The sequence below is a fragment of the Pollicipes pollicipes genome, unplaced genomic scaffold (assembly GCF_011947565.3).
Source record: "Pollicipes pollicipes isolate AB1234 unplaced genomic scaffold, Ppol_2.1 Scaffold_4881;HRSCAF=5763_pilon_pilon_pilon, whole genome shotgun sequence".
In the NCBI taxonomy this organism is placed as follows: Eukaryota; Metazoa; Arthropoda; class Thecostraca; order Pollicipedomorpha; family Pollicipedidae; genus Pollicipes; species Pollicipes pollicipes.
Genome location: NW_023596576.1, coordinates 36,635,593 through 36,652,644, shown reverse-complemented (window position 1 = coordinate 36,652,644; position 17,052 = coordinate 36,635,593). Strand labels below are relative to the sequence as shown.

Sequence of the window (17,052 nt, the reverse complement as noted above, 5' to 3'; positions counted from 1 at the left end):
GCTGCCGGGGCGAGCCGCACTATAGATTACAATAACGGCATTGTAGGAGCTCAATAAACGGACGAGAGTCGCCCCGCGTGTTCGCTGCTGAGCATCACCGACGACGAGATGAGGTGTGGAGTCGCACGCACGAGGGCGTTACTCACGCGGCCACAGCTGCTCACTGCGGGCCTGGACGCGCAGCACAGGTCGACGGCGGTCTACACACGGTGCAAGGCGACGCAGGCGGTCGCCGGGCACGTTCATCGCAGTCCAACGGGTGGATGTGTTGAGTGGCTCCGTTCACTGCTCCAGAGAGAGGGGGAGAGAGTGGACAGCAGGTGGTGCGGGAGAGCGGAGCGGGAGGGGTGGCAGTTTTCGCCTACAACGCGGCCTGCCGCCCAGCGCCGGTCCGGCGCCCCGCCTGCGGGGGCTTGCGGCGGACCCCGACCGACCAACCTGCCGCCGTAACGGTAGGGCGCGCCCTGGGGACAAGCTTGGACTTCCCGCTTCGAAAAGCGGCTATAAACGGCAGCTGAGCTGTAGTTAGACGTCCCGCGAGAGCGCGGCTATTATCTGCTGATGCCTGTCGATATCTCTAATATATGCGCTTAAGTAGATTTCTCTGTGAGGTAGATTAAAAGGTGCACTTACTTAAGACTGCGAGATAAATGGATACATGAGCTCTTCCGGAAGCCATTAATGTTGTAACCTTGAGGCCCTCGTTGTGTATTTTGTTACCGGTGGAGCGCGGGAACATTCCCAGTTTATGATTCATGCGCCCGCACCCAGGATGACTCGCCTGGACCGGGAAACCCGGAAACACGTGGTGTGCCGACGAGCCGGGATGAGTCGCCAGGCTACTGAGAACTCCGATCTCGAGTGCGCATGGCGGTCCTCCGAAAACGGATGGTGCCGCAGAGTTTCACACGGCAACTTTTGTTGTGCGGCGGAGGCAACGGGACGAGAAAGAATCAGGGCGGTAGCATTATGGAATATTGGAAGGCAGGTCATCCTTATTTCTGGGGTGGATTATCAGGTGCCTTTTTGGCATGATCTCGTAATCGTGCAAGTTAGAATGTCTTGACTCATCCTCTCAACCCCCCCCCCCCCGTCGTTAAAAAAACAGACCAAAATATTTCAAGCACGCATGGCTGGATCCGCTCTTCCCTGGTATTCCGGCAGTGAATACGCTTGTTGGGTTAGATGGTCACCACGCGGACCCCTCAGCGCGCTTCCAATGTCCCTGATAGCAGATTAAGACAGAGGGCAGCGAGGGGAGTCTCTTTGTGCCATCGTTTAACTGTACATCCTCATTAGCAGACGTGGGACCGGTCTGTGATTGGGGCAGAAAAAACGTGTCGCGCTCGTAGCGTAGCGGGTACAGCGTAGTAAGGGCGTTAAAGCACGGACCCGGATCGCCGCCAGGGGGCATTTTCAGCCTGGGAGGTCGAAGCTCAAAGAGATGCAAAAATAAAACGATTCCGGTTTATTTTACCCCAATGAGTGTTCCAAAAGAAATTCTCTTTGATTGTGGTTTATGGCTTAGATTTTCGTCAAAGTCCAGAAATCTTCCCTCATTCGAAACAGCTTAGATTTTCAAGGTGCGGAAATGTGTCTCAGGTTATCTATCCTGAGTGTGTGTGTGTGGGGGGGGGGGGGGGCATAACCCGGTTGCCCCTGGATACTCCCCGGAGTGCGGTTGTGCATTGTTCCGTCTTCCTGCGCCTTGTCAGGGCCTTGTCATTTTAGGACTCACAGGAGAATGCATTGCCCCATCCGACAGCTGCATTGTCTGGTCGCATAAAGGTGCATTCGTCACTTTCAGGCCAATGCATGCAAATTAGTTTCTATACCTGGCTCGGCCTGGAGCCATGCACTCCGTAGGGGAAAGTCAAATCTGACCAATTTGGTCCGGCAAAGGTTACGTTAACCTACTGATAGCGTGCGGTGAAAACACAAAAGGTTGGAGAACGGCACAACGAAGAAGACGACACAGGCTCACATTTATTGCAAGAACGTGTCAGCATACGACAGACCAGACGTGCAGAGTAACAACCGCTTGGGAAGAAAATGGAAAGCTGAATTTATCAGCACCATCACAGCAATGGAGAGGAACGAAATACCTTCCTGGGTCAACGATTTTCACCAGCGTTGCGTATGATGTGCGTGTGGAGGCGCGCCGGCCCCATTGCAGCAAAGGATTCATGCCTGTATACTTGATAGATGCTTCTCCTTTTGGCTTTCACAGCGACCCAGTCGGCAAAGATCGTACGTGACGGCACGAAGAACTTGATTGAAGTGAGGCAAATTGAGCAACAAATCAGATTATCAACAGGTCAATTTGCGTGGCCAAGACCTGCCTCGGATGGTGAAAGGTATATTATACGTTTCAAACGTCATGATTTGTGACTCCCACTGTTAGGAGCATGCTTAAAACCAAAAAATTTACCAGCGTCTTGCATGAACAATTATTGTCACGTAGGTAACGAAGATGTCAACAAAACGCGTCGCGCTGCGAACATGTCCGGCAAAACTTATACGTGATGTCACGTAGAAAAGAACATTCTTGGTGTACTACGAATGTCCCTTTGTAGTGCACTTGTAGGGTTGTGCTCGCAGGGGCCCGAACAGCAAAGAAGCCATGCAATCGACGTTATTCATTACGTCGCACTCCATAGCTTCTTCGTCTCGGTGTTTGCAGCGACTCGGACGACGAAGATTGCACGTGGTGTTACGAGTCTGTCTGTTTCATGATTGGAGACAGAAATAGCGCAATAGGTTCCTTTATAAACAAGTCAATTTTCCCATCCAGAACCTACGACGGATGAAGAAAAGGTGTGCTGTACTGTACGAACAGTGTAATCTGGAGTTTTCATTGTTAGGAGGGCGCGTAGTACGTACGTAGCACTATTTACAGACATTATTAAGAATTCCAAAATACCGGAACACATGTCATAGAGCTAAAAGAAGTACATCTTTATGCTAGCCACAAGTGGATATTTGTATTCGTTCCGACCACACCGGTGACGCAGTTGGTTGATACGTGCTTGGCTGGGGGTGGGTCAGTTTGACCGCCAGAAAGTTTTTACAGAATAACTTCCAAATGTTGCAGTATATCCGCGGTCATCATTGTGAAGCTGTACGCCATTACACGCGGATTTTTTCAGGTATAAGATTAGATACAAATTGTGAGGTTCCTGATCTATGGCAGGTCAACGTCAGACTGTGACTGTCAGCGAAGGCAATACCTAGGGAATCCTTCAATCTGTCACAACAACGGGGTGTTGGTTGAAATCATACAGCTTTGAAATGGTCCCTTAGACAATAGGACAATGGAATTTAGGACGCGACTCATTACCGACCTCGGATCAGGTGTTAAGGTAACCATCAGGCGTAAAGACAGCGACATTCACCTGGCTATTATCATTTTCAGCGTAGAATGCGAAATAACAGCGGGAAAATGATTTTACAAGCATGCAATCGTCTATAACATCTATATAATCGTCTATTATCGTCGTCGTCGGAATAACAGTTTTACAAGATTAATTTTGAGACGATTTTACTTAAACTAATTGAGTGCAATGCTAAGGGTTGCATCCACCCTCCCACGAAGGTCGCTAATATTGGCCGGAACATCTGCATCCGTCCCCTAGATGCGGATGTACAGCGTCTGAGCGCCCTCAGCATACGTAGTGAACTGAGCGTCCTCAGCATACATAGTGAACTGAGCGTCCTCAGCATACATAGTGAGTTGTCCATAGTGAATAAAAGAAGGCAGACCATTAGTGAGCAGTGCAAACAAAATCGGCCATGAAATGCTTCGCTGAACTACGCCATGAGCGCGGGAAGTGACGTGTCACCACCTAAAACATGCCGCGAACGGTCCTCAAGCCAACCATGGAACCAGTGGTCGTCAACCTCGTGTCACTCAAGCTCCTTCAGGAGCCGGGAATGTTTAACGCTGTCAAAAGCTCTCGACGTGTCGATTGTCGTCAGCGTCGTGATTGAGCCGCGGTCCATGTTACTGCCTAGCAAGTTGGCAGTGCTGAGCATCGCCAACTCTGTGGAGTGACTTGGGCGAAAAACATTTACTCGAGACGTATAACGTGTTGTTTTGAAAGGTATGATACAAGCTGGTTGTCGACTTTTCGCTAGCAAGGTTTCCCGATCACTGACAGGGTCAATTTCCACACAGACGGTACATTTCTTCCATTTCCAAGACTCTAGCGACCTTTCAACACCGTGCAAAATATGAGGCGTAATTACAGGGAAGGTCGATCTGATTAAATGTGCGGTAATTCCGCCTACACCAGGAGCTTTCGATATCCTAGCTTCTTTAAAGCGTCACACAGCTCAGGGAGAGTGTGAAGTGTCGCGCGGAAAGAAACCGCACACACGCATGGGGGACGAGGCGGCACCATCTTCCCTTCTCCGGCGACTGTACTCGACGCCTGAGCTGTACTAGGTCCCATGGATGTAGAATACCGGTTCAGGGCTCCGCCATGCGGAATCGGTGGTACTGATGACAACCGCTTCGGGCTCCGGATTTTTGGCAGATGCAATGTTCTTGCGTATGGTGTTACAGTGAGCGTTCTTACAGTTGAAGGTTTGCAGAAAGTGAGAAGACTTGGAGATGACCAAGCGACCCTTGACAGCGTTTCGAAGCCCACGGTATGCCTGCTAGCTGGTTCTGCAGGATTTGAGTCCTTTTCGGCTCCGGCATAGTTTCTGTCCTTTAGCAGCTGGCTGAGGTCCTCATCTTGACTTATCAAGGCACACGGCGAGTTCGGACCTTTATCTGGGTGAATGGCGTGTGCTGGTCGATCAAGCCGTACCACACAGAGCGTCAGGGGTTATTATACCTCTCGGCAGACGAGAGCGCTTCAGAGACAGACGACCAGGCGGCTGTCGGTAGGTCGAGACAAACATGTTGTGTATTCAGATCTTTCGTTAATCACACGATGATCTGGCGAGATGAGCCCCGAACGCGGACGCCTGCTACTCGAGCGATGACGACGTCGTGGTCGCCGGCGTCGGGTGCGGTGACGCGGGTCAGGTCGCAGAGATCAGGGTGGCTTGTGATCCATTGGTCCAGAAACGATGAGGTCGAGTTCTCTGACTGCGGGAAGGTCTCATGACCAGCTGACTCAGAGACAGATCGTTCAGTAGGTCGCGACATTGCTGGGCGCCGCGTCTGTTTAACATCAACACATCCCGACTGAGGTCTCCCAGAAGATGCACCGGGTGACCTTTGCCGACGACTGCGTGAGGGAGTGGCATCAGCGCCGGTAACACATCCCGACTGAGGTCTCCCAGAAGATGCATCGGGTGACCCTTGCCGACGACTGCGTGAGGGAGTGGCATCAGCGCCGGTAACACATCCCGACTGAGGTCTCCCAGAAGATGCATCGGGTGACCCTTGCCGACGACTGCGTGAGGGAGTGGCATCAGCGCCGGTAGGACACTTTTGGCGCTCAGCTGGACTGATTGGCGCTGTGTGAGGAAAAATGCGCTCGGGAGAAAGCCCACCCTGGTTCGGCGCCGGTTTTTGCGCTGTGCGAGGATCGAACCGTACAAATATGCGTTGTGTCCCAACAAACCACTCCTTTGAATGACAGCAACCGTCGTTCAAGTGTCATACTCAACAGCACCACTTGTATTTGTTCAACACGTTCAACACAAAAACAAGAGGTGTGTTACCTCTTGTTTTTGTGACATTCGTTTGGCTTATGAGATAATAAAGACATTGGTTGGCGCACGCCTTGGACTTTGGTGCCGTGAGCGTTCAGAATACATTTGTGCTAGCATTCAAAATAAAGTTTGTTCTTTGCTTCGGGTAAAGACTAAATTTGCATTAGCGTGCATAAACATATAAAATTATGCTGCCCTTATTCTAGATATTCCAAGCTATTACGACGCATCCATATGCTCTCACATTCTCGTAGCACAACATTTTCCATTTTGGAATTCCAAGCTTTGCGTGGAGATCCATGAAGATCATACAACTTTCACTTGTTCTTACAAATCATGCTAAGTTTTAGGCTTCGGTAGCAAAGAGCGCACGTTCAACGACGAATCTTTCAATAAATGAGAGAGAAGCTTGACAGCATATCAGTCCAGGGCAGTTACGTTCACTTTGTGATGAGAATAGGCCAGCAGTTCATATTTTCCATTGTATGAAAGACATACGTACAGTCTGGGCGCCATTACTGCGCGTTCTTCTCTTCCTCGTACGGCGCCATTGAGATGGGCTAAGGCGCCATCATGCTTAGTTCTGCTGATTGTCCACTGGCAGCGCCTTCAGAGAGCTGCATTTGGCGCCGTATTTGAGAAACATCCGAAGGAATGTTGTTAGAGCAAATAGGTACACCTAAAACAGCACACAGACATCCATGGAACTTCAGCATTAAAAAAGGATACTAAGGGCATGTTAATACAGTGCAGATATCTCTCCCGATTGTAAAAATGTGTTAGAGATGGGTGCTTTTTTTATTTGCAGAAACGTGTGACTCCAACATGAGCATATTGCGGCGATTAATTCCATGCGTGTTACGATGTCATTATGTTGTTCTAGGCGCCATCTTGTTCCTTGTACACCTTCAGCGCGTTCAGAAAACCTAAGGTCGGCATTACATGTGGAAAAACTGCGAATGCTGCTTCCATATCATTTTTGACATTCCAGGCTCATATGTCCTTTCAATTATGTTCTTTTTGGGTGTTCCGCACTCAGATTTTCTCTCAGATTGATTCATTTTGGACATTTTAATCGCTTTAGTAGTTTGTTGATTCTAGATTGTTGTAATAAGAGCCTCATAAAAATATGGGTGAAGCACCGTTTCAACCGCTCATGTATCACATTCGCTACTGTGATGTTAGTTTAAGAACGGGAATGTAGTTTACTTTTCAAGGGAGCTTCGGCCCCCCCCCCCGCCTCCAGCTTTGAGCAGAAAGTTGGGGGGATCTGGGGTTATCCTGAAATTCTTATCTTCAAAATGACCCTCTCTTACGTCCAAATAGGGCCTGTTTGCGAAATTTTGGGCCTAAAAGCAGGGCCCCTCGCGTAGTCTTGGCCTCGAATGAGGGCCCTCTCGCGCCCGGAGGCATTCACGCCTCTTCAGTGGTGTAGCCAGGATTTGGCCCAGGATGCGGCCGAATTGGGTCACAAGGGGTCCTCCAGTCAAGGAACTCCTTATCGCTTCGCCGCTCTTTTTTGGCAAGCGTCTTTCTTTAAGAGTCCTGACATCCAAACAACTATCTCCTAAGGTGCAGAAGTCCTAGAAAAAGTCCAGTGGAATCGATCTTTTACAGAAAGAGGGCCATGATTTGTCCATTCGGAAGAGCCTCACGATTCCATTTTGATGGCGCAGGGCCGTTTTTATATTTTAGAAGCCGTGTGGATGTCTTAAATTGCCAACATTTAGCGGAGGGGCCCTGCGATCTCCAGGAGGGGGAAGAGGAGAGGCATGGGTCCACCTCTCCCCCCCCCCCCCCACCCCACCCCTCATTGGCTACGCCTCTTCCACCTTTTCAAGTTAAGAGCACAAAAATCACTTGGAGGCCCTCCGGAATCAATACGAGCATGGGGTAGCAGTGGAATACGGGTGATTACAGGAACTATTCAGAAATAGACATGGTAAAATAAGGATGGTTGCAGGGAGCTCAGTCTCATGAGACGGGACCGTTGAAGACGTTGGGCCTCCTGGAAAACTTTCAGGCTGTGCGCCAGCTCCGATCATGGAAAACTCGATGTACTCTGCTGTTTTGCCTATCTGTTAAACATCTGAGAAACAATACCGAAGGGTCGTGAGAACATCTGAAAACGATTGCATTGGAACAAATCCCATTATAAGAGAAATTATCTGTCCTTTGTCGGAACACATTGGACTACGTTGCCACACACAGCACCGAAGCTTGGTGCCAAGCCTTTCAGGACTTTTTAAATTAACTTTACAGCGCCATTGCGCCGTGTGAGGAATTCCCAGTTTCGGCAGATGTCCATCTTTTTCTTCGAAGCAGCCTGCAGACCATAATGCTGCTTCGATTTCAAATAAATTGGCATGACGGTAATTCTGTATATGCGCCTCACCAAAGCGATACATATCGCTTGTAAGAAAATGCTGCCTTCATTTCGAAAAAGCGCAATTTGCCGCTGCCAGTATTACCATACGGGGATCAAGAATCCAGTTTGTTTAATTTCTTGTCATTCCGTTAATCTCTTTTGGCGCCCGATGGTGAAATCCCCGTAACAGGTACGTGATCGCGTAGGTCATCCAGGGCAGGTGACATCGGTCCATTTGGAGGTCTGTAGACCACGCCGGCGGTCAGCTGTCTGCGCGGAGAAAAATGGAGCCATCAACACTCCAGACTGGAGCCTGAGGACGGGGCATCAAGTGTTACCGCTAGTAGCGCGTCTCTCTAGATGGCACGCACGCCACCGCCGTGAGCTCCACGGTCTCGTCTGACGGCACAGCAGCCCGGGAAAGACAGACAGATGTCGTCAACGGCTGCAGTCGGCCAGGTCTCACTCAGGCACGGTATATCGACGCCGTGACTTTGTAAAAGCACGTTAACCTTACCTAATGACGACATCAGCGACCGGACATTTCGAGATATCCGATTATTATCCGGGTGTCAGCTGCCATGGCCGGTCGCCGCACAGCAGCTCTGCTGGCAGCAGCCAGGCACACGTAGAGACAACCGGGCGGGTACCAGCAGAGCTCGCTGGTACTGTAGCCACGCTAACGGCCAGCAGGGCAGGCGGCCATCCGGCCGGCTAGGCCCGGCGGTCGCAGCACCCTCCCCCCCCCCCCCCCCCCCCCCGGGTGTATTGTAGTACACCGATGCAGGTAGAGCTGACCGATGTTGTGGACAGTCCATTGATGACTTTGCTTTACCTTTCCTCAGATAGGTAGAACATGGGATGGCGGGACGTGACCTGCCTCTTGGAACACCCCGTGCACCGAATGTGGCATAGACAAGGGGAACAAAGTCACGGCAGCTCCACACAAAACCTAGCTTACAGCACATAACTGTCACTGTCACATGAAAGCTGGAAATCTTGTACAGGTGCAGGTGCACTTGGTAGACGGTAAAGCGTGCTTGTGATGAGCTATAAGAGCTAAACAAGCGGAGCAGGTCAAGGGCGGCTGCCACACTCAGGCTCCAAACCCCGGTTTCATCCAGGGATGCGAGCATGGCGGTAGAGCGAGAGAGGCGGGAGAGCGACAGCAACAATGTGGTCAAATGGCAGTGCCAGTAGCAAAGTGTGTCGGAATTACCATGGACATCATGCACCTGAAAGATATATCACCAACACAGCTACTCGTTCGTGAAAGTTCCCATGTTCTTGCTTTTAATGGTACTGCATGCCTTCCAGGTGTGCGGAAATGCTACATAAACACAGTTATTGTAACTTGATTAAGTGATACGTTTACTGCTCGCGTGGTCGCCAGGGAAAAAAATATGATCTAATGGCAGATACGCTGGCGGAAAGCGAAACATCCACCATGCACATGTGATGGCAATCAACATAACGTCCGACTGGGTGGTAAAATGGCTTCCCAAAGTAGCGATCTGTTAGGCCCCAAAGTCCATCGGAACAGAACGGCTTGCCAAACACGCGATCTGTTAAAACCCAAAGCCCATCGGAACAAAACGGCTTGCCAAAGTAGCCAGCTGTTAAACCCCAGAGCATCAGAACAGAACGGCTTGCCAAAGTAGCGATTTCTGAAACCTCAGAGCCTATCGGAACAGAACAGCTTGTCAAAGTGGCGATCTCTGCAAGCCTCAGACCCTATCGGAACAGACTGGCTTGCCAAAGTAGCGATCTGCAACCCCAGGGCCTATCGGAACAGATTGGCTCGCCAAAGTAGCGATCTGTAACCCCAGGGCCTATCGGAACAGATTGGCTTGCCAAAGTAGCGATCTGTAACCCCAGAGCCTATCGGAACAGATTGGCTTGCCAAAGTATCGATCTGTAATCTCAGAGCCTATCGGAACAGAACGGCTTGCCAAAGAAGCGATCTGTAACCTCAGAACCTATCGGAACAGATTGGCTTGCCAACGTAGCGACCTGTAACATGAGAACCCATCGGAACAGTAGCACGCGGACCGTTCTTCGTCCAGTACGGCTTAGTTATAACGTCCACGTCAGCCTTAAGCTATCGCTGGCATTTCAACACTCTTTTCCCAAGCACAACCTCAAAATCCATTGTTTACCTCGTTATATAAATTGTTAGAGATGTGTCGAAGTGTCTAAACTTTCCACGTGCTGGTTGAGCGCTTATAATTGTCCATTAGGGTTTCAACAGCCAAGATGCTGTAAGCGTGTATATGTCTCTTTGAAACGTATTCTAGTTTTAACTTGTACATGCATGTTGGCCCGGTTGCGAACATGTACAACATGCCTTCAAAGTGAATGTAGAAGCGATTGTTATTAAAACAAATAGTATGTCAAATCGTTACTCTTGCGTTTCCCACGATTATGGGTCTATTTTATCGGCTAATTCGGCTAATTCGTTACATCCGGTGATTTTCGAAACAGTCTTCCTAGTGCCGGGCATCTGTTTGACTCTAATGTATACGCCTCCTGTCCGGTACGCTCGCCATCTCTCCGGCACCAACGCTGTGGCAACCCCCGTAGGTCACAGTTACTGATGCTGTCTGGGTGTCCGTATGGCTTTTGCAATTTTGTCTAGATTCCGTGGGCCTCACAGTTCGCGCCCTGCAAAAGTTGCGCGACACCAGCGTGACGATTATGTTTATTTTTGAACGTATGGACGACGGTGGAATTCATGAACAAACCCCGGTATACCGTGTAGGCATTGGGAAGAGCGCTGCTGCTGCTGGACTTTTAACCCTTTGTAAATTGTGAATGCCGCTGAACGTATCTGAACAGTCCTGGGCGTACAACACCGAGAAACATCAGTGCCTCCAACTGCGCATGAATTGATTTGGCAAGGCCCGTTCACGCGTGTGGCGAAACACGGTAAGTGACGGGAATGCCGATGCTCGCAATAACACGCGGGGTTTTGGGCAACAGAGTCAAGTCCCTCTGACATTACGGAAGGAGCCAATACCAATGTGATGGGCGTGGAGCGAACAAAAGTGCCCGGCGGTTAGCATATAGTCTTAACAACAGCTTACAGACCTCCGAGCAAATGGGAACAAATCCCGGGAACATGGAAGGCTCCTTAGCGATCGAAGCGCCCCGGTGAGTGGACATTTCGGGCCCTCGGTAGCAGCGTAGGGCCTCTAGACAGGGTAATGATCCCTAAAATCTGCTTCAACAACCTCCCTCTCAATCAGTGATAAACATGGTTTCCGTTCAAGGGGCATTTGTGCTCGCATTGGGCCCTTCCTGGTAGCTTGCAGACACGAGGACGTCCAATTTTTGGCGTTTTGTGTTTAAATAATCCGCGTCCGTTCAGTGGGTTATGGGCCCTTCGGAGACCTAAGAGGAGGCGGAGGTGATGGCCTCGTGCCTCCTTCCCCGTCTGGATCCACCGCTGTGCGTGGTCAAGATACAAGTTGTCTTGAGCCCCGGCACCAGACTTACCTGATTTTGCAAGGCACTTGCCACCAAAGGAATTTTGTGACAGGTGGGGAAAGCGCTCAGCGGGGTACGTCTCTTCCGGGTGCTTCATAAGATTCGCCCAGTAGCATCATACATTTTACAGAGTGCCCCACATTTGCATGGGGTTTTAAACTGAAGTAGCAACCTCGAAGATCATTCGGTAAAGTCCACAGCCCTGCCCTTCGTAAGGCCCAAACCCCTCCAGTTTGCGAGTGCTCGACCGCGAAGGCGTGCTGACTATCTCGGGAAGGTTATCTCAAGGTCACCCCGGCATCCATGACATCATAGTAACCTCATCATAATCTTGTCATATCATTGGTATGCGGAGATCAATGTCAATAACAATATGGTTGTCGAGTCGTTGATATCTGGCGTTCGTGCGCGCACTTTCCAGATGTAATGGTCGTCAATTGACCGTCAATCAATGCTGTGCAAGGTAAAATGACGCAATCAAACAAGGGCGTATTTAGGAGCGTGGTTACTACATAAGAAACTTGTGTTGCCTTGAGCAATCTTTTCCACCTAAAAACATGCCAATAGCTCTAAGTGAGCTTATTTCACCATGCGTGATGTTTGCTGCGACATCTTCGAATGTGGAACATTCCTTTTAAGCTAGTTTCTGTCTGAGGTTGCGTACAGGCGTACAGTCAGAGCCTTAACCAAGAGGTGGCACAATATCGACAAAGGGCCCGCTGATAATGAAAGGCTCCCCACCCCCAAAAAAGAAATATCTGGATATGGCCCACATGTAAATGAGGACACGCCTTGCTATGACACTGTTTTAATTGTCCTCTTTTAACTTGAATAAAAGCCAGAAGCTACCGCGAGATCAATTCTGCCTGAATTTTATCGTCAATATACTGTAGAAATCATGCGTTAAGCGACTGCATAAAATAGATCACCGGCGCTTTCCATTTTTGCTGACCCGGTGGACTCCTTCCAAGCCAATAGAACTCAGAAGTTAGAATTTGTATCTTTCTAGTTATACAGCTACATTAGGGACCGTACGAATGTAGATTTAGATCGAAATGTGTCACCACTGTATCAACATGGCTCAAACATTTTGTTTTGGACATGTTAAACATGCAGTCGGGATCGATTATTGATGCAAGTTATGTGATGTAGTCTTGAACATGTGCGCTTGAAAATATTGGTGACAAAAACATCGACGCTAAACGTTGCAGTTTCCGTACGACGCGCAGCGTTGGCCCCGCATCTAGCACTAAGCTGTGGCCAACGGGTGGACGAAACGATAACGTATTTGAGAGAAGTGCCTTTGAGCGTTTTATGCCATCAAATTGTGCATCTAGAACGAAGTCAGGGTGGACGTTTCATCAGCGCGATTTTAAGATTGATGATTGGCCTTTACAGAACGGATTGGCTTTAACAGCACCGCGAAGTGGTGTCGCAATCCGGTGGTGGAGTTGGAAGAGTAGAGGCAAAATCTCTATGTTTCATGTTACTGTAACTGGTATCTGTCCAGAGGACATCCTCTAAGTTGTAAGAAATTCGCCCAGTCTTCTCCTTAAACGGTGCGAATCAATTTTAACGGACATTCGGAACCATTATCCCATGACGGTCGTTTCCGCGCACACGGTTCTCTTCGCCTGGCGTCACTTGCAGTGGCCAACGCCGTTCAGTTTTACGGAAACTGCGATCCAAACTATCGATGTCCTCACTCCCGAGGTTGCGGTCGCGCAAGGTCAAACCTTTTGATATAATCTATTTCACGTATCGATTCTGCAACGGAACAAACGTTATCTGGCAAATATGGGATGGCCTTGTTCATTTTTCACTCGTTCCAACCCACTATATTCAACACTAATGAGACCCCTCATTTCTTTCCGGGTAAAGCACCCTTTGAGTAAATCATCAGGAAGCATATGTTGTTTCCAGTCAAGGGCTGAGTGGTCGCGCCGTTCCACCGAGGGATGTCTAACTGGCTGCCACAATGGCGACGCGGGACGGGATTCCCTGGTCGATCCCGAAGCTCTTAGAGGGATACATCATATCACATTGGTCCCCTTCCTTACGCGGAAGGCTTTCTGACCCGCGCATTTGCCCTCCGATCAAGGCAGGAGTCCTCACTGACGTAACAACTTCCCTGGTCGCCCGCAGGTGGTCTGATAATAGGTACAAAGACTCAAGTTCGGTTTAACGGGCCCATGCTGGAATTGGGTTGGAGGATCCAACGTTCGGTACTGGGGCCCTGACTGGCACAGGACCCTTTCATTGTCTTAATGTGAGCAGTCATCATGAGTCATCATGTTTCCTGTCATTGTCAGAGGGCCCTGGCAAACATAATGGGGCCTCTGTCATTCGGAGTCCCGTTCCCGTCCCTGTTGAGCAAGTGCCCCCCTGATCGACTTGAAGCCCCTTGTTCACAAGGCACATTCACAAGGCTCTCTTAGGCACTGGGCTCCTGACCACTGCAGGAGTCCCGCATTGTTGCAGGGGCCCGGACCAATGCAAAGCGCGGGCCCGGCCTTGTCCCTGCTGGGCAAATGGGCCCCAAGTGATCAGACCGACACGGGCTCGACTATTCGGTGTTGGTGATCTCTGGCCGAAAAAGAGTAACGCTCTGTGTTAGGGGTTCCCAATCAGTGCAAGCGGCCCTCTAACTGACAGCTGAGATCACGGCCCCAAGGGCGGGGTCCTTAATGTGAACTACAGCCAGCCTTCCGGCCCTTCAGCCTTCCAATCGGGTCCCCGATCTTTGGTCTCGAGATCTTATGATCCCTATCCAGACCTCCCAAACACCGCGCCCGGGCGACTCGAGGCCACTTGCCGCTACAGAACCCCTGCCAAGCACTGTGGCCCCTGACCGATACCGGAGTCCCTCATTGTGTCAGGGACTCGAACATCACAAATTGCGGATCCCGACCCCGCTCTTGCGTGGAAAAAGGGCCTCAAGGTCTCAGGTGGACATGGAGCCGACTAGTTGGCTCCGTGACGAGGCCCTTTGTAATAGGAATGGAGAATCGTAATAAGGGTGGCATAAAATAAGCCTTCTGACGGATATTTCAGGTCATGGCACCATGATTAAGGAGCTGTGCCAGAGTTCAATCGGACGCTTTATCTTTGGTCCCGAAGGGCCTCTTCGGACCCATTTTCGGACCCCCGCCAACACGATTCCAAGCGACACGGGCTATTTGCCGACACATGGCACCCTGCTGGGCACTGCAGACCCCTGGCCGACACCCTCATGGTTACAGTGACCCCAACTAACGCAGATCGCGAGTCCGGCCTCGCTCGTGCTTTGGAAATGGCCCCAGGGTTCAGACCGACAGGCAGACGACTGTGCGGCGTTGGTGGTCTTTTGCCAAAATAGAGGCCCGCACTGTCACAGGGGTTCCCAATCGATGCAAGAGACTCCCTTACCGGCATTTGAGGTCGCGGCTTTACGGGCAGGAGAGCATCCTTAATGTGACACGCGACCAGTTCTCCGGTTCCTCATGCCCTCCAACCCAGCCCTTGATCAACGGTTTCGGTGGGCCGCCCTGGCCCCTCTTCGGGCCTCATCGAACACTGCCATTTGCTGGTTCGGAGCCCCGCGCAAACACAGGATCCTCTGTAAAGGGCTGTGAACTCTGGCAGATGCAGAGGCCCGGCTTTGTAACTGATTGGGCAGTGGGCCCACAGGTCCATACCTACCCGAAGCCGGACTGTACGGCACTGGAGGCGCCTGGCCGACACATAGGCCCATATCGACCCAGGGGTCCTCGATCGGCGCAAGAAGCGCGCTGACTGTCGTTTGAGGACCCGTCCCCGCAGGCCAGGGCCCCTGAATAAGAGTTCGACCAGCCCTTTGTGCCCTAAGGCCCTCCAATCGGGTCCTTGATCACAGGTCCCGATAGGCCCTCCAGGCTCTTGGAGCCTCCTCGGACATTGCCTCTGACCGACTCGGGCTCCTTGCCGAACACAGGGGCCCCTGTTAGGCACTGTGGGCCCTGAAAGATCTCTTGGGAGTTCAGCCTGAGCGTGTTTTGTCAAAAATAGATCGCTGAAAGGGGCATTCTCTGTTTTGCTGTTTGTGTCTCGCAGGTGTGCATTATATCTCAGACGAATAGGGCGCATGGTCTCCCCGACATAAGCTATGTCCCTTTCATGGTTTTCGCGCAGGTTACACTTAATTTCGTAAGCCCTATTTTTGGCGTGGACACCCATTGAGACCCTGACTCGCATATTAGACATTTATGAGATGTCATTAGCTGTCGTTATGAGGCCAAGTGTAAACTGCGAAAAGTATGGGCGGGACATAGCATATATCGGGGAGCCCATGCGTCGTAGCCCATGCGTCGTAGCCCATGCGCTGTAACCCATGTGCCCTCTTCCCAGTCGGGCTTGAGTGTCGGGCTTCGGGAGGGCGCGGAAGATTCACCTTGCAACAACGGTGCTGAATTGCATACCAAATCGGAGGAAATGACGTCACGGCGCTTAGCGACGCCGCTCTCCCACAAGGGCAGAATTTCTCATCCTGGCGGACGCAGGCAGCGCCAGGTTGTGGACAATGACCTGTGGACATTCTGAACTGTGGACGTTGTGAGCTGTGGACATTGTGAACCGTGGATATTATGAGCTATGGGTATTCTGAAATGTGGACATCATGAATTGCGGGCATCATGAGCTGTGGACATCGTGAACTGTGTCCATTATGAGCCGTGAACATTTTGGACTGTGGACGTTATGGACTGTTGACATTATGAACTGCGGACATCGTAAACTGTGGACATCGTGAACTGTGAGCATTATGAACTGCGGACATTATGGGCTGTAGATGTTATGAGATGTGAACATTATGAACGCCCTCCGCTGGTTGTCAGGTTCTTGGTCAGGTGAGTCGTATGACAGGTCGTCGGACAGGTGGGGGTCAGGTGAAGCTCTGGGAAGGGTTCAGAGCCACGCCAGGATTGAGTGGCAGAGTTCTAGTCAGGGGAGTGTTGGGCGACGATGCCCGGCCAGGAGAGGGTCAGGTCAGGTACGTGTCGTTGACAGGGTCTCGTTGTGGCCAGGGTGTGGTGACAGGGCTCCAGTCAGCTGGGAGTCGGGTGACAGGTCCTCAGCTGAGTGAGGGTGTGGTGACAGGGGTCCAGTCAGCTGAAAGTCGGGCGACAGGTCCTCAGCTGAGTGAGGGTGTGGTGACAGGGCTCCAGTCAGCTGATAGTCGGGTGACAGGTCCTCAGCTGAGTGAGGGTGTGGTGACAGGGGACCAGTCAGCTGAGAGTCGGGTGACAGGTCCTCAGCTGAGTGAAGGGTGTGGTGACAGGGCTCCAGTCAGCTGAGAGTCGGGCGACAGGTCCTCAGCTGAGTGAGGGTGTGGTGACAGGGCTCCAGTCAGCTGATAGTCGGGTGACAGGTTCTCAGCTGAGTGAGAGTGTGGTGACAGGGGTCCAGTCAGCTGAGAGTCGGGTGACAGGTCCTCAGCTGGGTGAGGACCAGCGGATGAGTGGAGGTGTTCCGCTCAGGTGATGAGTGGATCCCGTCAGATGACGACC

The 17,052-nt window shown here is 51.0% G+C and overlaps 1 protein-coding gene across 1 annotated transcript in view; it reads left to right on the top strand.

Annotated features, from left to right (window-relative positions):
- Positions 1 to 16,507: 16,507 nt before the first annotated feature.
- LOC119100316 (origin recognition complex subunit 1-like) overlaps positions 16,508 to 17,052 on the top strand; it is an 8,889-nt gene continuing 8,344 nt past the window's right edge. Inside the window, 1 exon segment of the mRNA XM_037223422.1 lies at positions 16,508 to 16,525. Coding sequence (XP_037079317.1) covers positions 16,508 to 16,525 — 18 coding nt within the window.